General features: G+C 38.9%; 1 protein-coding gene across 1 annotated transcript in view; it reads left to right on the top strand.

The window, feature by feature from the left end:
- Positions 1 to 211: 211 nt before the first annotated feature.
- The window catches only part of MOSPD2 (motile sperm domain containing 2), a gene marked incomplete at its 5' end in the record, with an annotated part of 341,430 nt that continues 317,941 nt past the window's right edge, over positions 212 to 23,700 (top strand). Inside the window, 1 exon segment of the mRNA XM_053705212.1 lies at positions 212 to 367. Coding sequence (XP_053561187.1) covers positions 212 to 367 — 156 coding nt within the window.

The following is a 23,700-nucleotide window of genomic DNA, read 5'->3' as shown; positions in this document are numbered from 1 at the left end:
AACATTCAATCCCTTTAAAAAATAAGCTTAAGATATATAGCAGTGCTAGTTTAAAGGCAATAGTAGACATGGATTGATCTTGTCTATTAAAAAGACAGAATTGTTATTGCAAAAGGTATATAAACCTTCTTGATAGCTAATGGTGCATCTATAGGATAGAAGTTGGTGATCATGTATACAGTTAACTCATGCAGTCTTTCCTTATGACTAGACAAATCGGACAAATATGACTCCCGGGATGTGGAAAGGCTTCAGAGCGATGACGCCTGGGTGGAAAGTTATCTGCTGTGGAGACACAATGTAATCGATGATACGTTGAAGATGATTGACGAGAGTCTAAAGTGGAGAAAGGACTTAGCTGTAAATGGTAAGAGTTTTTTTTTATTTTATGGCAATTAAAAGCTTTTGTCCATTTTTGTGCGATTTTATTTCTTTTGCATTTTTATTAAACTCCTTCACTACCGGGGATTTCAGAAAAAAACTTGCCCAAAATACCAGAGAATTTTAAACAGAAATAAAGCCTTGTAGTTTTTCTTTTATTTACCTGTCAAAACTATATATAAATATAGCTGCAAGCAGCGATAGAGGTGGCCATGCGCATCGACACTGCAATGGCATACAAGCAGCTAATTCACAATATAAAGCTTTATAGAAGTTTTTACAATTCTAACATTAGCAGTTGGAAAGAAAACACATTTTCGAAATTTTTGCTTTTTTCAAGATGGCTGCTCCACCATATGACCAATACTTTCATCACGATCAGATGTAACTCTAGCTGACAATATATGGTTATACAGCAAATTTCACAGCTTTAACATAAGCGGTTGGAAAGAAAACACATTTTCGAAATTTTCGCGTAAACCAATATGGCTGCCACAGCTTGTGACCAATTCCTTCAGCATGAACAACTGTGACTCTAGGTCACAATATAAGGTTATACAGCAAGTTTCACAGTTCTACCATAAGCAGTTGCAGAGACAATAGATTTTCGAAATATTCGCATAAAACAAAATGGCTGCCAGATCATATGATATACAGCCTCCATGTTATGCACAATAATTGTCACCATAGATGTCAATAAACATGGCAAAAATAAAGCATTTTTGTAAAACGTTTTTTGTTTTATTATTAATTTAAAAATATTGTTAAGTGTTTTTGAACAATTCAAAATGGCTGCCAAACCACATGACCTATCAACTTCTCTTGAACAAATCTTAATGTTAGTCATAAGATAACTCTGCAAACAAAATTTCAAGTGTGTGCCTTAAGCGGTTTCGGAGAAGAAGATTTTTATAGTTTTTAAAAACAGCGCATACGAAACAAAATGGCCGCCAAGCTATGCATTGTATGGCTTTCAAATTGTACATACTAATGCTCACTATAGACCTCTACAATTTGCAGAAGTTTTATGAAAATTTGCAAATGTTTTATTTCACAAAGGCGACTGCGCAGTGCAAATTTTTACTGCAATATTGTCTTTGAGGGTTATGACTGTGTAATCGTGTCCATTACACTGTTATATTGTTAAATATTGTAAAACTAATGCATAAAGTGCAAATTTACGCAATTAAATGTCAATAAAAAGGTTAATGTCTCACAGCAGCCATGTTTATTAAGGAAAAATCGTGTTTGAACAAATTTGGAAGAGGACCATGCAAGGAGTATATATGCAAAATTGTGCTTTATTGCACTAAGCGGTTTAAGAGAAGATGTTGTTTAAAGATTTTCGCAAAATGCAAGATGGCTGCTACATCATGTGACCAAGGCACTTCTGTTGAGCAATGGCAAATCTAGGTCCTACCAGTACTGAGCACAGCAAGTTTCCAAGTTGTAACATAAGCAGTTCCAGAGCTGAAGATTTTTAAGCGCTTCTCGAAATTTGCTGCAAAAAAACAAAATGGCTGCCTAACCATATGACCTATGAGTTCAATGTTGCATGAGCTGTAGCATTGCAATAGGCTATACCAGCATACCTGATTTCAAGAGTTTAGCATAAGTAATTTGTGTTTTATGAGCAATTGAATCAAAAGAGGCAGTATTGAATTACAAATAATTACGATAAACATAAAACCAATATTGCTGCCGCATCATGTGACTGATTCTCTCCTAATGAGCAACTGTGAATCTAGGTCACCATATAAGATTATACAGCAAATTTTGCAGTTCTTACATAAGCGGTTGCAGAGAAAATAGACTTTCGATATTTTCGCGTAAACCAAGATGGCTGCCCGATCATAAGATATACAGCCTCCATATTGCGCACAACAGTGCTCACCATTGATGTCAATAAACATGGCAAAAATAAAGCATTTTTGTAAAACATTTTTTGTTTTATTGATTAAAAAATATCGTTAAGCATTTTTGAACAATTCAAAATGGCTGACAAACCACATGACCTATCAACTTCTATTGAACAAATCTGAATATTGGTCATAAGATAACTCTATAAACAAAATTCGGATAGAAGGATTTTTGTAGTTTTTAAAAACAGCGCATTTGAAACAAAATGGTTGCCAAGCTATGCATTGTATGGCTTTCAAATTGGGGAGAAGAGGAAACAGAGGCGCCAAGCATGGCCTAATAACGTCAGGGCACCAGACAGCATAGGACCAAACAGATGGAAATATACTCACAAGTGGGGCGCACCCTTGTGGTGCAATTGTCGCAGACTGGAACTATATACGTGGTCCAGCTCACGTCACAACCAGCTAGAGAACCGACTCCAGATGATCCTTAGGATGGCCTACTAGTAGAATCCTGGAGATGAAAAAAGGCACAGAAACATACCCCAGTACCGTTTAGACCAGGAGAATAGAATTTTAAAAGTTACACTTACAAGAGGTGAAGCACCCCCAGGTGCAGTATCAAGGTTACTGGGACCTCTCAGCCGCCCAGTGGACTGTGGATTCCAGCCAGCAAGATGAAGAGAATCCCAATCAGAATATGATAATCCAGTAAACGAAAAAAAAAAACAGCAACCAAAAGAAGTCCGCCCCCACAGATAGGGAAAGAAATAGTAGCAAGTGTATAATAAAAAGTTCTTTATTTAAAAACAAGCGACGCATTTCTCAGCCACTATAGGGCTGTTTCATCAGGCTTTAAAACAATGTTACAAACACTTGCTACATATAAAGGGTAAAAACAAAAAAGGGGCTTGGTCCTAAGGAGCAATTAATTATTCATTAAAGTGTTAGCACCTGTGTTGGTAATCAGTTGATATAGCAATTTTGGTTGCTGTTTTTTTTTCGTTTACTGGATTATCACATTCTGATTGGGATTCTCTTCATCTTCCTGGCTGGAATCCACAGTCCACTGGGCGGCTGAGAGGTCCCAGTAACCTTGATACTGCACCTGGGGGTGCTTCACCTCTTGTAAGTGTAACTTTTAAAATTCTATTCTCCTGGTCTAAACAGTACTGGGCTATGTTTCTGTGCCTTTTTTCATCTCCAGGATTCTACTAGTAGGCCATCCTAAGGATCATCTGGAGTCGGTTCTCTAGCTGGTTGTGACGTGAGCTGGACCACGTATATAGTTCCAGTCTGCGACAATTGCACCACAAGGGTGCGCCCCACTTGTGAGTATATTTCCATATGTTTGGTCCTATGTTGTCTGGTGCCCTGACGTTATTAGGCCATGCTTGGCGCCTCTGTTTCCTCTTCTCTTTTTAGACCACGTTTCTTCAGGATGACCGTCCTATGACAGAGAGCTGCCTACACTTCCATTCTATGATTGTTGTGGACATTGTGTGCTGTTTGCATATATATATATGCTCAGGATCCACCTATTTTGGTTTGATTTTTCCTTATTGAGTGCATAAATTGTGTTATTATTACCAATTGTAGCTATACTTATTGTTTTTTTTTTTATGTCGCAGGTGTTAAACTTTAGTTAGCGCCCCCTACAGAGCGTGGTGTGTACTGGCTGTGCACACCTATCTCTTTATTTTCTGGCTTTCAAATTGCACATACTAATGCTAACCTCTAAAATTTGCAGAAGTTTCAGGAAAATTTGCAAAATGTTTTATTTCACGAAGGTGACTGTGCAGTGCAAATTTTGACTGCAATACTGTCTTTAACAGTTATGACTGTGTAATCATGTGTCTATTACACTGTAATATTGTTAAATAATGTAAAACTATTGCATAAAGTGCGAATTTACACAATTAAATGTCGATAAAAAGGTTAATGTCTCACAGCAGCCATGTTGATTATGGAAAAATCGCAATTTGAACAAACTTGGTAGAGGACCTTGCAAGGAGTATATATGCAAAATTGTGCTTTATTGCACTAAGCGGTTTAAGAGAAGAAGATGTTCAAAGATTTTCGCAAAATGCAAGATGGCTGCTACATCATGTGACTAAGGCACTTCTGTTGAGCAATGGCAAATCTAGGTCATAGCAGCAATGAGCACAGCAAGTTTCAAAGTTGTAACATAAGCAGTTCCAGAGATAAACATTATTAAGCGTTTCTTAAAATGTGTCGCAAAAAACAATATGGCTGCCTAACCTTATGACCTATGAGTTTAATGTTGCATGAGATGTAGCAGAGCAATAGGCTGTACCAGCATACCTGATTTTAAGAGCTTAGCTTTAGCAGTTCAAGAGTTATGGGCAATAGAAAAAGTGGCGGAATAATAATAATAATAATAATAATAATAAAAAAATAATAATAATCCTGACAATAACAATAGGTTGTCCTGCAACTTCGTTGCATGGCCACCTAATTATCAATATATATATATCTTTCTTAGAAGACAACCCAAAGTATTGATCTAGGCCCATTTTGGTATATTTCATGGCACCATTTCACCGCTAAATGCGATCATATTCATTTTTTTTTTTTTTTTTTACTTTTTCACAAGCTTTCAGTTCTCACTAAAATTATTTACATACCACATGTGCAATCATGATGCAAATGATTGTAAAAACGTCTCTGTATTCCACTTTGTTCAGAAATAGCAGACATGCATGGCTTTGCCTTTGTTTTTTGGTAATTAGTTAATTAGTTAATTAATTGCAGCTGTGCATCACACTTCTGAAATTTCCGGTAGTGAAGTGGTTAATTAGTTAGTTGGTAAGGGAAATAGTATAGTAATATAGATATTACCCTCCTACCTGACAAATCTGTGATCCCTCTCAAACAGTTCTCTTCACCCTTCCCACCTACTCTGATCCACACCATCTTAGGTACTGGCAGTCTGCCAGCATGCAGTTTAGGGCTTTTTTTTTATTATTATTTTTCTGCAGTGTATTGATCCCTCCTCCTTAACCCTCCAAATAGCTCTTTAACCCTCCCCCTCCCAATAATGGCGGCCAGTACCCAATTTATAGTTGTTTTTTTAATTATATTTTTCATTGATTTTATATTTTTGATATTTTTTTCTGTAGTGTAGTACCTCCTCCCTATAATCTTTCCTTTGGGGGGGGGGTTCTGCAGTGCAGCACCCTATCCCTCCTATCCCCCCTCCTCCCTTCAAAATATTGTTTCTGCAGTGTAGGGCTGCTCCCACTTCCTCCTCTTCTATCCCACCTCTGCTGCTGGGCAGACCAACCGCCTCCTGCCTTCCCTCCCATATCTCCTGCCAGCACAGACAGTGACACTGGCTAAATTGATCTTGCAATCTGCCTTCATATGGTAATGAAGCACTCATCTGAGGCTAAATTCTATACCTCTTCATCTTGTTTGTCTCTTTCCCCCTAATTACCTGTCAATTCTGTTTTTATTTATTTTTATTTTTATTTGTGTATGGTAAATGGAAAGAAATATTAGAAAAAGGCACTTGAATTATATGTATATACCTTTTTTTACTCTGTACCTATACCCTCTATAAATGGTAGTAATAATATACAACATTGTCAAAAACTCCTGATGTCCAAATTAAATATTTTTTAATTCAGGACGTGTAATGCAACATTTTACAAAAGTTTTTTTTTTTTGTAGAATTTGTTTGTGAAATTATAAATACAAAAAGAAAACATGGGCCTGGATCTCAAAGGGACAGTGTAGTCAAAATTAAACTTTGATGATTCAGATAGGGCATGTAATTTTAAACAACTTTCCAATTTTACTTTTATCATCAAATCTGCTTTGTCCTCTTGGTATTCTTTTGTCTAAAGCTGAACCTAGGTAGGCTCATATGCTAGTTTTTAAGCCCTTGAAGGCCATCTCTTTTCTCTGGGCATTTTTTTTTTTACTGCTAGACTGCACTAGTTCATATGTTGCCATATAAATAAAATTGTGCCCACTCCTGTGGAGTTACTTAGGAGTTAGCACTGATTGGCTAAAAGTCTGTCAAAAGAACTGAGTTAAGGGGCAGTCTGCAGAAGCTTAGATACAAGGTAATCACAGAGGTAAAAATTGTATTAATATAACAGTGTTGGTTATGCATACTGGGGAATAGGTAATAATGGAATTATCTATCTTTTTTAACAATGGGAATTCTGTAGTACATAGAGATAGAGCTTGCAGTTTTAATCAACTTTCAAATTTACTTCTGTTATCTAATTTGCTTCTATCCCTTGATACTTTGCCTACCGTATCCTGTTGACGTAGTATCTATGTCCAACATTCTGCCTCATGCTGCAGTCCTGGCTGTCAGCTGATCGTTTTCCCTTTGCCATATGAAGGCAGATTGCTGATGCAAACAGTGACACTGTGTGTCAATGTTTGCATCGGCTTGCGGTGATGATGTGGGTGGTGTCGGAGATAAGGAGGGAGACGGGTGGGTGGCACATTACAGGAAGAGGAAAGAGAGGGGGGCTTTCTTACATTACTGCTCAAAGATTTGGTGGGGAAGGGATAGGTTTTTTATTTGACAGAAAATCGTGATAATGGGGAGGGTGTCCCAAATGATGATCGCTTGGAGGAGGGCGGGTGAGGAGGTATCGCTACACTGAAGAAAGTGTATTTTTATTAATACCTAAGGTGGTGGCTTCTAGTGAGAGGGAGGAGGGCTAGAGAGCTGTTTTGGGGGGATCAGGGAGGTCGTTGGGTGAGGAGGGTTGCAGAAATTAAAATATGAACAACATCTATAGTAAAAAAACAAAATACTATCCCTAAATTGCATACTGGCAGACTTTCTTGGCAGATACTAAGATGGTGGGGGGAGGGAGGCAAGAGAGCTGTTTAAAAAGAGTGATAGCAAAAATAGTAGAAATTCACTGGTACTTTTTTCTCTATATAAAATTTGTGGTCCTGAAGGGGTTAAATTCACAGTTTTTCCAATGCATTTTATTTTCACAACATTTTTTCTGTAAAACACAGTGGTACACATGCATATACTATATTTGTGTATATATGTATAGCAAAAAAAATTTTTGCTAAGAGGTGACATTTTCACCTCTTAGCCAATAGCCCTGCGGTAAATCCGGCTTGGTGCCCATGGGAGCCGGATTTACCGCACTGCTATTGGCTAAGAGGTGAAAATGTCACCTCTTAGCAAAAAATGTTTTTAGACGTGGTTTGCTGTAGCAGCTAAGAACGGTGATCAGTTAAAACAAATAAAGGAGCTTTCTACATGAAGTATCTTTATACTTCATGAATGAAAGTCCCCTTTATTTGTTTCAAAAGTCAATCCTAGCATTTGTACAATGCTAGGATTTACTTTCACTTTAAAGGGACACTGTACCCAAATTTTTTCTTTTGTAATTCAGAAAGAGCATGCAATTTTAAGCAACTTTCTAATTTACTCCTATTATCAATTTTTCTTCGTTCTCTTGCTATCATTATTTGAAAAAAAAGGCATCAAAGCTTTTTTTTGGTTTCAGTACTCTGGACAGCGCTTTTTTATTGGTGGATGAATTTATCCACCAATCAGCAAGGACAACACAGGTTGTTCACCAAAAATGGGCTTCATCTAAATTTACATTCTTGCATTTCAAATAAAGATACCAAGAGAATGAAGAAAATTTGATAATAGGAGTAAATTAGAAAGTTGCTTAAAATGTCATGCTCTATCTGAATCACAAAAGAAAAAATTTGGTTACAGTGTGCCTTTAAGGGGAAGGTTTGCTTGTTTGCTGATGATACAAACATTTGTAACAGAGTTGATGTTCCAGGAGGGGTCAATCAAATGAACAATGATATTAAAAAACTAGAGGACTGGTCAAATAAATGGAATATGAAATTTAATATTACCAAGAGCAAAATTATGCATATAGGATCCAAAAACCCAAGGCCAATTATAGTATCAATGGTACATTACTGACTGTAACTAAAGAAGAAAGGGACTTGGAAATTATTATTTCAGATTATTTAAAATTTGGTACACAATGCAGCAGTGCAGCCAGTAAGGCCAGTTGAATATTTGGTTGCATTGGGAGAGGTATTAGTAGCAGAAATAGCAAGGTTCTTATGCCACTTAACAGATCATTAGTTAGACAAATATGGAATACTGTGTACAGTTCTGGAGACCATATCTTCAGAAAGATATACATAAATTAGAAGCTGTCCAAAAGATGGCTACTAAAATGGTACATGGTCTAAAATATAAAACATACAGAGAAAGACTCCATAATCTAAATATGTATAGTTTAGAGGATAGAAGGGAAAGAGGTGATATGATAGAAACCTTCAAATATATGAAGGGACTTAATAAAGTTGAAGCTGAAGGCATTTTCCACAAAAAATAAATGCCAAAACAAGGGGTCACAATCTAAAGTTAGAGGGTAGCAGATTCGGGAGAAATGTGAGGAAGCATTTTTTTACAGAAAGGGTGGTGAATTCATGGAATGAAATTCCATTTGAGGTGGTAAACACAAAGACTGTAAAGGAATTCAAAAATGCCTGGGATATGCATAAGTGTGAAAAAAGAGAAAGAACAAAAGCTGGAATAACTTCCATGCCTGATCATTTATATTGCAGCTCAGGGTGCGCGTTCTTTTAGCACACTATACCCCTTCACAGAGAAAAAATATCCTGTAGCATATCAGTCTGACCCTGCCCAATGACAGTCCAGTCCCGAAATACCAGGCAATTCCTCTCTGAACAAGGGAAGCAACCCCCAGACGATCGTTTCGGCCTTCTGTGGGCCTCGTCAGTGAGGTGCAGTTGTATCTCTCTAAGGGCATGTGTGCATGGGCTCCACGTCTGGCTTACCCCCATTACTCTTAGGGAGACCCAAGAGTAATTTACATAAATGTGAAAATAGAGAAAGAGAACAGCACTCCTGAGATAGAACAAAAGCTAGAATAACTTCCATGCCTGTTCATTTATATTGCATAAGGCTATCCAAAGGAAAAAGTAACCTGTAATATGGGTAGACTTGATGGGCCTTTTTGGTTCTTATCTACCGTCAAATTCTATGTTTTTAAACAAAGGATACCTAAATAATGAAGCAAATTAGATAATAGAAGTACATTGGAAAGTTGTTTAAAATTGTATGCTCTAACTGAATCATGAAATGAAAAAATTGGGTTACCTGTCCCTTTAAATAAAGACTGACAAGTTCTGAAATTTAAAGGACCAGTAAATAAAGTAGATTTGCGTAATAAAAAGGACGAACGAAGTAACAGCTGGTGACTCAAAAAGTGTAAATATAAAAAGACTGCACATTTAATAAATTGGAAAGTTGTTTAAAATTGCATGCTCATATCTGAATCTGAGTGAAGTTTATATTTGACTTGAGTGTCCCATTAAGTTCTTCCCTGAGGTGGTTTAACCAAAATAATAATTTGCATCTCTTCAAAGGAACATAAAATAAATAAACATATCTATAGAAACGGAAGGGCATTCTGCTGAACACTCTACAAATAATGTTGAGAAAAATATTTTTTTGATTTTAACTAAAAATATTAATCTGATCCACTTGAAAGGGACATGAAAGACTTATTATTTTGTGCCTCTTCCTTTAAGTTAACCCAGAAAATTTGTTTTATTAACCAAACCTAACCCCAATACAAATGTGTTCCTAATTAGCATAGCATATGTGATAAGATACTGTAAAACAATGCAAGTTTTGCTAACAAAATAACAGTGGCAAGTAATATCTTCACCAGAAAAATGTCTGGGTTGGCTCTGCCAGATAAAGAAAATTGTGGGAGATGTTTGGCTATAGGAATTAGAAAAACAATTGCAGCAAACATTGTGTTAATGTATTCAGCATGTTTTGCACACTTGACTGGCTTGTCAATTTATTGGAAATGTACAGAAGTGTACATTACAAAATGTTTTATGTTTAAATGCACATAGATATTCCATTAACCATTACAAGATAGTTTAAATCTTTAGCACTTTATGGAAGCCAAGGCATATACAACAGTAATAATTCAGCGGTTCTAGATCAATATCATTGTTATGCAACGTTTTAAATCCCAAACTAGAAAAAAATAAATTCATGTTGGAGTAAATCATTATAGTGCAAATTTGGAGTTCAGTGGAAAACTCTGTAGACTCTCGGTAGTGCTTTTTTTTTTTTGTAATTTGCTTTTCTATTTTTTGTAATGTTAGTGTTTATTATTTTGTATAACGTAGGATGTTAGGTTAGGGGGGTCAAGGGGGTAGCTGTTAGGTAGTTAAGTAGTGTAGGGCTAGTTTGCATTGGGGGGTTGTTGTGGTTTAGGGGTTAATAGATTAGAGGGTGTTTGCCGTGGGAAGTTGTGGCAGTTTTGGGGTTAATAGGTTAGGGGTGTTTGCTTTGGGGGGTTGTGGTAGTTTGGGTGTTAATAGGTTAGGGGGTGTTTATGGTGGAGGATTATGGTGGTATAGGGGTTAATCGATTAGGAAGTTTATTGCAGTGGGCTATTGGTGGTTTAGGAGTTAATAGGTTAGGAGGTTTAATGCATTGAGCTATAGCGGTTTAGAGGTTAATAGGATGTAAATTGTATTGTGGTGGGCTATTGGTGGTTTAGGGGTTAGGTGGTGTAGCGTAGGATTAGTTTGCGGTGGTAGGTAATGTTGGTTTAGGGGACATAGGTATATTTATTAGGCTCAGTGTTAATATATTTAAAAATGATCCTTTACTTTATATTGACAATGTTATATTTTTTATTATTATTGATTATTTGTAGAGCGCCAACAGATTCTGCAGCGTTGAAAACATGTGTCTTATATGCAAGGATACAATTATGGGAGAAAAGGGGATAGAGGGCCCTGCTAAGAGTTTCACTATTGTAAATTATATCTCATAAAGGTGATCTACAAAGCAGCTAGGCTTACATGCTAAGGGGGTTCAAGCGAATAGCTAAAGGAAGAGAGGGACTAAGATAGTAAAATTTTACTGTATATTATATGCATCCCTGAACAGTAGAGTCTTTAAAGAGCGCTTGAAAGTTTGAAAACTAGGGGAGAGTCGTTTAAAGCGAGGCAGAGAGTTCCACAAAATAGGGGCCAGTCTGGAGAACTATTGGAGACTGGAATGTGAGGAGGTAACGAGAGAGGAGGAGGTCATGAGCAGAGCAAAGGGGACGGCAGGGTGAGTATCTGGAGACTAGGTCGGAGATATAGGGTGGAGCAGTGTTATTGAGAGCTTTAAAAGTTAGTGTCAGGATTTTATGTTTTATTTTGGAGGTTAGAGGAAGCCAGTGAAGGGACTGGCAGAGAGGTGCTGCAGATGCAGAGCAATGTGTAAGGAAGATCATCCTGGCAGAGGCATTTATTATGGATTGTAAGGGAGATAGATGGCAGCTACGGAGACTGGAGAGGGTGGGGTTGCAATAGTCAAGGCGGGAAATGATGAGAGAGTGGATAAAAGTCTTAGTTGTGTCTTGTGTGAAGAAGTGGCAAAGAATTGGACAAAGACTGGATATGGGGAGTGAAAGAGAGATCTGAGTTAAGTGTGACCCCCAAGACATCGGTCATGTGGGCTTGAGGTAATTATGTTATCAATAGTTAAAGAAACTTGGGGGGTAGGGGAAAATAAGGAGCTCATTTTTAGAGAGATTTAGCTTAAGGTACTGAGAGGACATCTAGGTTGAAATATTAGAAAGACAGTTAGTGACATGAGCTAGTAAGGAAGGGGATAGATCTGGTGCAGATATGTAGATTTGGGTATCATTTGCATACAAATGGTATTGTAACCCGTGGGACTGTATTAAGGAACCTAGGGATGATGTATAAATTGAGAAGAGAAGGAAACCAAGGACAGAGCCTTGTGGTACCCCAACAGAAAGTTGTAAAGGGTCAGAGGATGTTCCAAAGAAGGTAACACTAAAGGTCCAGTTAGGTAAGAGGAGAACCACAAGAGAGCTGTGTCACAGATGCCTGAGGGTTTGGAGCAAGAAAGTGTGGTCAACCGTATCAAGGGCTGCAGACAGATTAAAAAGGATCAACAAAGAAAAGTGGCCTTTAGATTTTGCTGTAATTAGGTCATTAGTAACCTTACTGATTGCAGTTTATGTTGAGTGTTGTGGGCGGAATCCAAATTGCAATGGATCAAGGAGGGAATTTAAATGAGGAAATGTGATAAATGTGTATATAAGAGCCTTTCCAGAAGTTTTAAGGGGGAGTAGGGAAATAGGGCGGTAGTTGAATGGGGATGATGGATCAAGAGAAGATTTTTTGACAATATATGTAATTAGTGCATGCTTAAGGGATGAGGGAAATATACCAGTGCTGAAGGAGAGATTAAAAATGTGTGAGAATAGGAGTAAGAGTATCAAAGGGGGAGGGTAGTAATTGTGAGGGGATGAAATCAAGGGGACAGATAGTGAGGTAAGAGGAGGATATAAGGGCAGAAACATTTTCCTCAGTAGCTGGAGCAAAAAAGCTGAGTGTGGCGCTGCAGGTTTTAGACATTGGCGATTGGTTGAGGGGGTTGGAGACTGGTAGTGTGTTGAGAGATGATTTAGTTTCTGGTGGAATTTATTTTGTTGATAAAGTGGTTGGCAAAATCTTAAACTGAAACAGCAGACTTTTTGGGTTTGAAGAATAGAGTAGAGATAAGAATAGAGACGTAGTCCTGCTTGGAGAGGTTAAGGGCAGAATAGTAGGCATTTAAGATGAACTTGTAAGTCAGCTTTAAAACAGGATTTACTCCAGTGTCACTCAGCAGTGTGGGAACATCTACATAGGTAGAATGTCAGAGGAGTATGCCAGGGCTGAGGATGAGTACGTGACTTTTTGGCTATGGTAGGAGGTGCCAAATTGACAAGGAGTGCTGTAAGAGTGAAATTATAGAGACAGATAGATTGGTCAGAGCATGAAAAGGAGGAGCCGGAAGAAAGCAAAGGTTTGAGAGAGTCTGAAAGATGTTGCCGATCAAGTGACTTAATGCTCCTGTGGAATTTGGTGTGAGGGCTAGAAGGATGGAGGGCAGTAGTAAGTGCTGTGATATTATAAGTGAGCAGATGATGGTCAGAAAGAGGAAAGGGGGAATTTTTGAATTTTGAGAGAGTGCATCGATAGCTGAAAGTCAGATCAAGAGAGCGTCCATCTTTGTGAGTGGGAGAGTCAGACCATAGTGACAGTCCGTAAGAGGAAGTGAGCTGGAAAAGATTTTTTGCAGCAGGGGCAGCGGGATTGTCAACAGGGAGGTTATAAATCCCCAAGGATGTGGGCAGGGATGTCTGAGGAGAGGAACTAAGGTAGCCAGGATGCAAAATGATCAAGAAATTGAGTCGAGGAGCCGGGGAGGGGGGCAATATATAAGAGCAACACATAGAGAGAGAGGAGAAAGTAAGCAAATCATGTGAGTTTCAAAGGAAGAAAATGTGAGGAAAGAGATGGTTTGTATTTGTTGATAGGTCCAACGAGAGGAAAGTAAAATACCTACTCCACTCCCTTGCCTGTTCCAGTCCTCAGGGTATGGCTGAAGTGTAGACCCCCATGTGACAATGCAGCAGGGGAAGCTGTGCCTGAGGGAATGTTGGCTGTGAGAGGCAGCCAAAAGAATGTTGGCTGTGCATGCAGCCAAAACAATCCACTTTCGGTGGATTCTTTCACCACCCTGCCATTTTCGGAATCCACCTGGATGCAGCGTAGGCAAACGAAGCCTTAAGAAAAAAAAAGAAGAAGAGAAGACCTTCTCTGCCAGACTTTAGGAATGGTGAGTACCTATTTGGGGCTTAGTCCTTTTTTTTTTTTTTTTTTCTTTGTTTTTAGATTAGTTTTTTTGGGGGCTATAAAAGAGCTGATTGCCCTTTTAAGGGCAGTAAAAGAGCTTTTAAGGGCAATTCCCATTCAAATGCCCCTTTACCGGCAATGGGTAGCTTTAGGTTTTTTTAGATTTAGTTTTTTTATTTTGGGGGGTTTACTGTTAGGGGGTAATTGGTAATTTATTTTTAGAAAAAATGCTATTTAACTTAGGGCAATGCCCTACAAAAGCCCTTTTAAGGGCTATTGGTAGTTTAGTATTAGATTAAGGGTGTTTTTATTTTGGGGGGATTTTTATAGGGGTATTAGTTTAGGTTTACATTTTTTATTTTGGATAGCTTTGTTTTTTTTTTCTGTAATTTTACATTTCCTTCTTAATATGAGGAGAGTCCACGGAATCATTCCTTACTGTTAGGAAATAATGAACCTTGCCACCAGGAGGAGACACACACCCCAGCCAAAGGCTTAAATACTCACCCTACTTCCCTTATATCCCAGTCATTCTTTGCCTTTCGTCACAGGAGGTTGGCGGAGAAGTGTCAGTAGATTCGGAGTAGTTCCTTATGAAGGTTATCTACCCTTCGAAATGGGACTTGAGTTGTCAGCCTCTCAGTGAGAGCATTGACGAATGTTAGAGTCTGGAGATGAAGGGAGAGTCTTTCTGCGAATGCATCCAGACTCTTTTTAACAGCTCCTAAACAATCAGTGTTGACGAGTTTCACTGCCTGCTTCCATCACTCAAGTCCATGTCATGAGCGATGCTACAAGACTGTCAAACATGAGAGGTTGTGTTTCTGTTCCACGGCATAGATTCTGGTAAGATCATTTCATTTTTTATACATATGATAACGCCAGAAGACAGGGTCACAGTGTGGCTCCTTTTATCTGTATGGAATCAAGGGTTAATATCTCCGGAGGGGGGTTATTGAACAGTGGGGATTAATCACATAAGTTTATTTGATTATGCTGCGACATGTGTGAGATGGTTTTTGGGCTCAGGCAGTTGTTGGAACGTACAGGGTTTTTACTTTCGTTTTGGTGAGCTGCGCAGCCTGAAAGGCTTGGCGCTTTTTTTTTTTTTGCTAGTATAGCAGGGGCGGTCCTGTATTGTGCACCATGTTGACCGGGTGTGGTCACACTTTATTTCCTCTTTCCTGACCGTGCGGTTGCTCTGTTTGGCCTGGGTCATAGGATTTGGTGAATGCCCCAGCAATTGGGGGTATAAAGGTGCCGTTTTTCTTATTAATCGGTAGTCCGCTTTGTAAGCGGAAGCTATGGAGGATTCTGATGCGTTGGAGGGTACTCCCTCTTTATCTAAGTAATCCTGTCAAAGAAGGTTAATAACCAATAACGAAGCCTAAGCCTCAGGATAGAGAGAGTGCGCTAACAAGCTGAAAGTATACACACCATATATAAAGAATATTCAAATGTAATAAACAAAATAAAACAAATTACATAAAAACATATATGGACAATAAATGTAGGGACGTCTCCCTGAGATAAAAAAAATCCTAAAAGACGCAGTTTACGATCTATATTTTGAGCAATTGTTTGCAGATAGCAATTTGTAATTAATGAGAAATAAAATGTATGGCAAAACACTCATATTATAAAATATATGGCATAACTCTGATAATAATCATAAAAACAAGGATTATTAATAAAGACAAGCACCAAGTTCATATGTATAGTCACAGTGCAGATGGCCGTATGCAAATGAGCATCAATATTGTAGCAACCGGCTAGATTCGTAAAAAACTTGTACCACAAATAGATACAATGTACTGTACCGTGAGTCAAGAGAGTGTTCAGAGGGTGTTACCGAGGAGAGGAAATCCTTCGGTCAAGACTTGGACCGCGGCTGTAGTAACTGTCGTTCTTGGAGATAGAAGTGTGCAGACCTCTGCACATGTGAGTCGGCGTCTGACGTCACAGACTTCTCATCCGCTCTTCTTAGGTTGTGAATCGCCGCTCCAGCAGCATGATAGAAAAGACAGCTGATTGCTGTATACTGATGGAAACTTGTTGCGAGAGCAGACTTAACTGCTATGGATATATTCGTTGATCCAATAGATTGGTAGGGCACAGGTTCTCCCTCACCTTGGGATATATAAAGATGCTGATAACCCGGGTTAAAGTTGTAGTACAAACTGTACTGAGGTATCCCTTAGTGTTAATTATGGCAATTAAAGACAAATTAGAGACTAAGACCCATTTTAAACCAGTCGATTGTAATAATCTAATTCATGCAGAGAGTTGCCATCTGAAAATCTGGAAAGATAACATTCCCTATGGGCAAACACTATGTATTAAAAGGAATTGCTCAAGAATAGAAGACTTTGAGAATCAGGTCACTCTAATAGCAAAAAAATTTGAGGATAGGGGATATGAGAAAGCTAAAATTGAAAATGCAATTTCCAAAGCACGTTTAACCAATAGAAATGAACTTTTAGAGTATAAAACTAAAAAAAAGAGAAGAGAATGGTCTAATTAATGTTCCCTTTATCACGAATTACAGTGTAGATCATAATATAATCAAAAAGATAATAAAGAAACACTGGCCCCTTTTAAAGGAAGACAATATAATTGGGAAACATCTGGCAGATAAACCAACTTTTATATTTAGAAGAGCGAACAATTTTAAAATGCAGCTAGCTCCTAGTGAACTGAAAAGGAATAAGAACCCAATTCAGAAAGACTTAGAGGGCAAGATACCAGTAGGTTTCTTTCCCTGTTATACGTGTAAGGCCTGCAAACACAGCTCCAAACTGAAGGCTTTAAAAATAAACAGTTCAGAAACTAATTTTCAAATTAAAGATTTAATTAGGTGCAATCATAAAAATATTATTTATGCATTAAAATGTACATGTAATCTTTTTTATTTTGGTGAAACCACTAGATCCCTAAAGGATAGAATTAGGGAACACTTGTTATGCATAGAAAAGGGTAGGGATGATACTTCACTCTATAAACATTTTAAAGAAAAACATCACAAGGACACTAAAGCACTTAATTTCTGGGGGATAAAAAAAGTTAAAGGACACTGGAGAGGAGGTAACAAAGAAAAAAACACTTTTAATACAAGAGGCTGAATTGATTTACAAATATGACACTTTATTTCCAAAGGGCCTAAACTCAGAACTGGACCTTTCCCCATTTTTATTTGAATAGATTTGTCCAGTAGCACTTTATATCCACATGCACAGGCACTTTATATATATATATCCAATTGTTCTGATAGGTCCACACTCTTCTTATTGTTAATGCACTTTCATCTATCTATTTATTCATTTATTTATAAGATATTATGCATTTATTTATTTTTCTAACACACTGTAAATATACCATTATACTATATATGTTCGTTTAAGGTAGATACTCCTTAATTTTTTAAATATATTTTTTAGTTTAGATTTATATCTAGAATGAGCAACTCAAGAAAATCAGTATGGCTTTTTGTTATGACTTAGCTGCTAGTGATTATGTAATGCATGGATAGCTCTTTTATTTTTAACGTTCTTATTAGACAAGCACAAAGAATCTATAATGACTCATTCAAGTATATACCACCTTAATTACCCAGAGGGTGTTACCTTAGCAACTTAAGAAGAGATACCTCAAAGGTAAAAGCAAAAAAGATACCACCTTAACTACCTGGAGGGTGTTACCTTTACAACTGAATGCATTAACCAATTACAAGCGAATGGATCACTTTAAAAGGCTCTCAGTTACCTGTCACATGCATCTTGATAAAGCCCAAGGGAGGGCGAAACGCGTCACTTGCATCTGTGACACTGTGACACTGTGACTTTGAAACACTAAGGGATACCTCAGTACAGTTTGTACTACAACTTTAACCCGGGTTATCAGCATTTTTATATATCCCAAGGTGAGGGAGAACCTGTGCCCTACCAATCTATTGGATCAACGAATATATCCATAGCAGTTAAGTCTGCTCTCGCAACAAGTTTCCATCAGTATACAGCAATCAGCTGTCTTTTCTATCACGCTGCTGGAGCGGCGATTCACAACCTAAGAAGAGCGGATGAGAAGTCTGTGACGTCAGACGCCGACTCACATGTGCAGAGGTCTGCACACTTCTATCTCCAAGAACGACAGTTAGTACAGCCGCGGTCCAAGTCTTGACCGAAGGATTTCCTCTCCTCGGTAACACCCTCTGAACACTCTCTTGACTCACGGTACAGTACATTGTATCTATTTGTGGTACAAGTTTTTTACGAATCTAGCCGGTTGCTACAATATTGATGCTCATTTGCATACGGCCATCTGCACTGTGACTATACATATGAACTTGGTGCTTGTCTTTATTAATAATCCTTGTTTTTATGATTATTATCAGAGTTATGCCATATATTTTATAATATGAGTGTTTTGCCATACATTTTATTTCTCATTAATTACAAATTGCTATCTGCAAACAATTGCTCAAAATATAGATCGTAAACTGCGTCTTTTAGGATTTTTTTTATCTCAGGGAGACGTCCCTACATTTATTGTCCATATATGTTTTTATGTAATTTGTTTTATTTTGTTTATTAAATTTGAATATTCTTATTATATGGTGTGTATACTTTCAGCTTGTTAGCGCACTCTCTCTATCCTGAGGCTTAGGCTTCGTTATTGGTTATTAACTTGTTTCTGATACAAACAGAGATTGTATCTTTAGAGTTAGTGTTTAGCAATACCATCCTTTAGCGCGCACTATTCCACTTATTTAAAGAAGGTTAATATGCTTGATACCACTGAGCCGTTCGCCTCTGAGGAATCTCCATCCTGTGAGATGCGCACCCTACAGTTATCTCCTAATACACATGCAGCTTTCCGTAGCACTCCTAATCCTCTATCTGGAGTGGCCTTTTACCGCCAGACTTTACTGAGCAGTTAAAAATGGCAGTGTCTGCGGCCTTTAGTGCTTTACCTCGCCCTGCTAAGCGCCAGCGAAAGGTCAAATATTGTTATCCATCCCAGGGGTCATCAACTAGTTTATTGTATTTATCTGATACAAGATTATCAGAGGATGAAGGAGCCTCTGATACTTCAGAGGGCACTTTTTCTGGGTCGGAATCTGCTGCCTCTAAACCTCCAGCTACGGAGGAACCAGACTTCAGATTTAGGATTGATCATTTACACTTTCTGTTTTGGCTACGTTAGAGGTTCAAGAGCCTAAATTGCCTGAGGAACCTTTGATTCTTAAATTAGATAAGGTCTACGAAGACAGGGTTGTACCACAAACTTTCCCGGTTCCCATAAAGATGGCGAAAATTATTAAGATTGAATGGGAAAGGATTGGTTCTTCATTTTCCCCTTCTTCCTTTAAGAAATTGTTCCCGGTCCCAGACTCTCAATTGGAATTGTGTGGTCCCATCCTCAATGTGGATGGCGCTATCTCCACGCTTGCTAAATGCACTACTATCCTGCTTGAGGATAGTTCGTCGTTTTAAAGAGCCCATGGATAAGAAGATAGAAACTCTGTTAAGAAAGATGTTTCAGCATACGGATATTTGTTTCAACCAGCAGCGGCTGTTGCTGCGGTTGCTGAAGCGGCTACCTACTGGTGTGACGCCTTATCTGAGTTGATCAAGGTGGAGGGTCCCCTCAACGTGATCCAGGAATGAATTAAGGCCCTAAGGGTGGCTAATTCTTTTATTTGTGATGCTAATATGCAAATTATTCGCCTGAATGCTAAGGCTTCAGGTTTTTCTGTTCAAGCCCATAGGGCACTCTGGTTGAAGTCCTGGTCTGCGGACATAACTTCTAAGTCAAGACTTCTTTCCCTCCCCTTTAAGGGAAAGATTTTTTTTGGTCCAGGCCTGGTCTCAATTATCTCCATGGTTACTGGAGGCAAGGGTGCCTTTTTACAGCAAGATCAGAACAACAAGCCTAAGGGACAAGGTCCTAATTTTTCGTTCCTTTCGTTCTGATAAATCCCAACGTCAGCAGCCCTCTGCAGAGCCCGAGCAATACATGGGTACTTGGAAACCGGCTCAGTCCTGGAATAAATCCAAGCAGAACAAGAAGCCCGCTGAGACAAAGTAGTCATGAAAGGGCGGCCCCCGATCCGGTTCTGGATCACGTAGGTTCCAGACTGTCGCTCTTCTTGTATGCTTGGTTTGGGGACATGCAAAACCTGTGGGTCCTGGAGGTCATCGCTCATGGATACAAGATAGGTTTCAAGTCTCATCCACCCAGGGGCAGATTCCTCCTATCAAACCTGTCTTCCAGGCCAGAAAAGAGAGAAGCCTTTCTGGGGTGCGTGAGGGATCTCTCCTCCCTAGGAGTCATTTTCCCAGTACCAGAAATAGGTTTGGGATACTATTCAAACCTTTTTGTGGTTCCAAAGGAGGACACTTTCCGCCTGATACTGTACCTTAAGTGCTTAAACAAATTCCTATTTTCCCCTTGTTCAAGATGGAGACGATAAGGTCTATCCTTCCCTTAGTTCAGGAAGGACAATTCATGACCAATATAGATCTGAAGGATGCTTAACTTCACTTTCCAATCTACAAGGAACACTTCAGGTTCCTAAGGTTTGCGTTCCTGGACCAACACTTCTAGTTTATTGCACTTCGTTTTGGTCTAGCTACTGCTCCAGGAGTTTTTACAAAGGTTCTAGGTGCTCTGCTTGCAGTGGCCAGAACCAGAGGTATTGCAGTAGCTCCATACATGGAGGATATTCTGGTTCAAGCACCATCATGTCGTCTGGCAGAGGACCATTCGAAATATCTTCTGTTTCTTCTTCGATTTCATGGTTGGAAGATAAACTTAGAAAAGAGTTATCTTATTCCCAGTACCAGGGTGGAATTCCTTGGTACTTTAATAGACTCCATATCCATGAGGATATTCCTTACAGACCATAGACGTTACAAGCTAACTTATGCTTATCTTGCCCTCCAGACCTCCTTAAGGCCCTTTGTGGTTTGGTGTATGGAGGTGATTGGTCTCATGGTGTCCAGCATGGACATCATTCCTTTTGCCAGATTCCATCTCAGACCTCTTCAGCTGTGCATGCTGAGACAATGGAACGGCGATTATTCGGATCTGTCTTAACAGATTCCTCTGGACAACCGGTCGAGAGAATCGCTCTCCTGGTTTCTCTGTCCAGATCTCCTGTCCAAAGGGACATCCTTCTTTAGACCATCCTGGGAGATTGTCACTACGGACGCAAGTCTATCAGGTTGGGGAGCTGTTTGGGGTGCCAGGAAGGCACACAGGGCCTGTGGACTTGAGAGGAATCCCTCCTCCCAATCAACATTCTGGAACTTTGAGCAATCTTCAATACTCTGAAGGCTTGGTCTCTTCTGAGTTTGTCCCAGTTTATCAGATTCCAATCAGACAACATAACCTCGGTGGCTGGAGTGGGCGGAGGCCCACAACTGCTCGCTGTCAGCGATCCACATTCCGGGTGTGGACAACTGGGAAGCGGATTTCCTCAGCCGACAATCCTTTCATCCGGGGGAATGGTCTCTTCATCCCAAGGTTTTTGCGGAGATTAGCAACAAATAGGGAACGCCGGATATAGATCTCATTGCGTCCAGGCTCAATTCCAATCTACCCAGGTAAGCTAATAAATGCATTGGCAGTGCCTTGGAGGTTCAATCTAATTTATTTTTTCCCGCTGTTACCACTTCTTCCTCGTGTAGTGGCCCACATCAAGCAGGAGCAGGCATCAGTGATACTGATTGCTCCATTGTTCCACCTTGGAGTTTGAATCTTGTTCTTAAAGGGACACTGAACCCAAATTTTTTCATTTGTAATTCAGAAAGAGCATGCAATTTTAAGCAACTTTCCAATTTACTCCTATTATCAATTTTTCTTCGTTCTCTTGCTATCATTATTAGGCATCTAAGCTTTTTTTTTTGTTTCAGTACTCTGGACAGCACTTTTTTATTGGTGGATGAATTTATCCACCAATCAGCAAGGACAACCCAGGTTGTTCACCAAAAATGGGCCGGCATCTAAACTTACATTCTTGCATTTCAAATAAAGATACCAAGAGAATGAAGAAAATTTGATAATAGGAGTAAATTCGAAATTTGCTTAAAATTTCATGCTCAATCTGAATCACAAAATTAAATTTTTGGGTACAGTGTCCCTTTAAGGTTTTGCAATGGGCTCCTTGTGAGCCTATGTATTCGGTTGACATTAAATTGTTTTCCTGGAAGGTTATTTTTCTATTGGCTATTGCGTTGGCACACAGAGTTTATGAAATAGCTGCCTTGCAATGTGAGCCTCCTTCTACGTACCTACTTGGGTTTTCTACCCAAGGTGGTGTCTCATGGTAACATCAATCAGGAGGTTCCTTCCTTATGTCCTAATCCTCTTCCTTCGAAGGAACGTTTACTTCAAAATCTGGATGTGGTTCGAGAGTTGAAGTTATATCTTCAAGCTACTGAGGATTTTAGGCAAACTTCTTCCTTGTTTATCTACTCTGGGAAGCGTAAGGGTCTGAAGGCTTCTTCGACTTCCTTATCTTTTTGGTTGAGGAGTGTTATACACTTAGCCTACGAGTCAGCGGGACTTAGACCTCCTCAAAGGATTACGGTTCATTCCACTAGAGCAGTGGCTTCCTCTTGGGCCTTTATGTTTGACGTTTTTGCTTCGGCTGAAGCAGCTTTTGGGAGAAAGGTTTTACAGGCTGTGGTGCCCTCAGATTAGGGTCTGCCTCTCTTTTACCCCCTCCTCTTATCATTCAGTGTCCTCTAGAGCTTAGGTATAGTTTTCCCAACAGTAAGGAATGATGCCGTGGACTCTCCTCATATTAAAAAGGAAAACATAAATTATGATTACCTAATAATTTAATTTCCTTCTGTATGAGGAGAGTCCACGGCCCCCATCCGTATGCTCCGATGGGCAGACCAAAATTAGTTTTTTTTTTCCGGCACCATTTATACCCTGCTATTTCTCCTAGTGTTCCTTGTTCCCTTGGTAGAATGACTGGGGATATGAGGGAAGTAGGGGGGAGTATTTAAAGGGACATTAAACACTAAATACATGCTAGATAGAATGATGCATTCAAAGAAAAGATTAGTCCATGACTAACATATAGATGTATTTTTTAAAGTTTCATTAGTTGTTTAAAAAGTGACAAAATAAGTGTAAAGTTTTAGTGTGTATAAAACACTGGGAGCTGCCATGTTGTATCTTGTGTTACCTTCTCTGCTGTGACCAATTAGGGTCAGTTATAAATAGGTCACTAGAGTGTGCAGCCAATGGTTGTGCTGGATTTAACAGTGTTCTGCACTTCCATTTCTAACAGGAACTGAAAAGCTCACAATTTCAGAATGGAATTACAGGCAAAGAGGGCAAAATAAATAATGAAAGCATATTGCAGAGCTGTTTTATTATATACAATTTATCATTTTATATTACCATCTCAAAGTGTTTAATGTCCCTTTAAGCCTTTGGCTGGAGTGTCTTTGCCTCCTCCTGGTGGCCAGGTTCAGTATTTCCCAACAGTAAGGAATGATGCAGTTGACTCTCCTCATACAGAAGGAAATGAAATTATCAGGTAAGCATAATTTGTTTTTTTTATTTTTTGTAATATCACCTTTTGGGGTTTGTCATTTTTTAAACATAGACTGCCCTCTGGGCAGGCTTATCGCCTAGTGTGATACATAAAACACAATATTATAAGAGTACTGGCTTTGTGTCT

This window comes from Bombina bombina, chromosome 3 (assembly GCF_027579735.1).
Source record: "Bombina bombina isolate aBomBom1 chromosome 3, aBomBom1.pri, whole genome shotgun sequence".
NCBI classification, from domain to species: Eukaryota; Metazoa; Chordata; class Amphibia; order Anura; family Bombinatoridae; genus Bombina; species Bombina bombina.
Note: the sequence above shows the minus strand (reverse complement) of the source record. Positions and strands in the feature narration are given on the sequence as shown.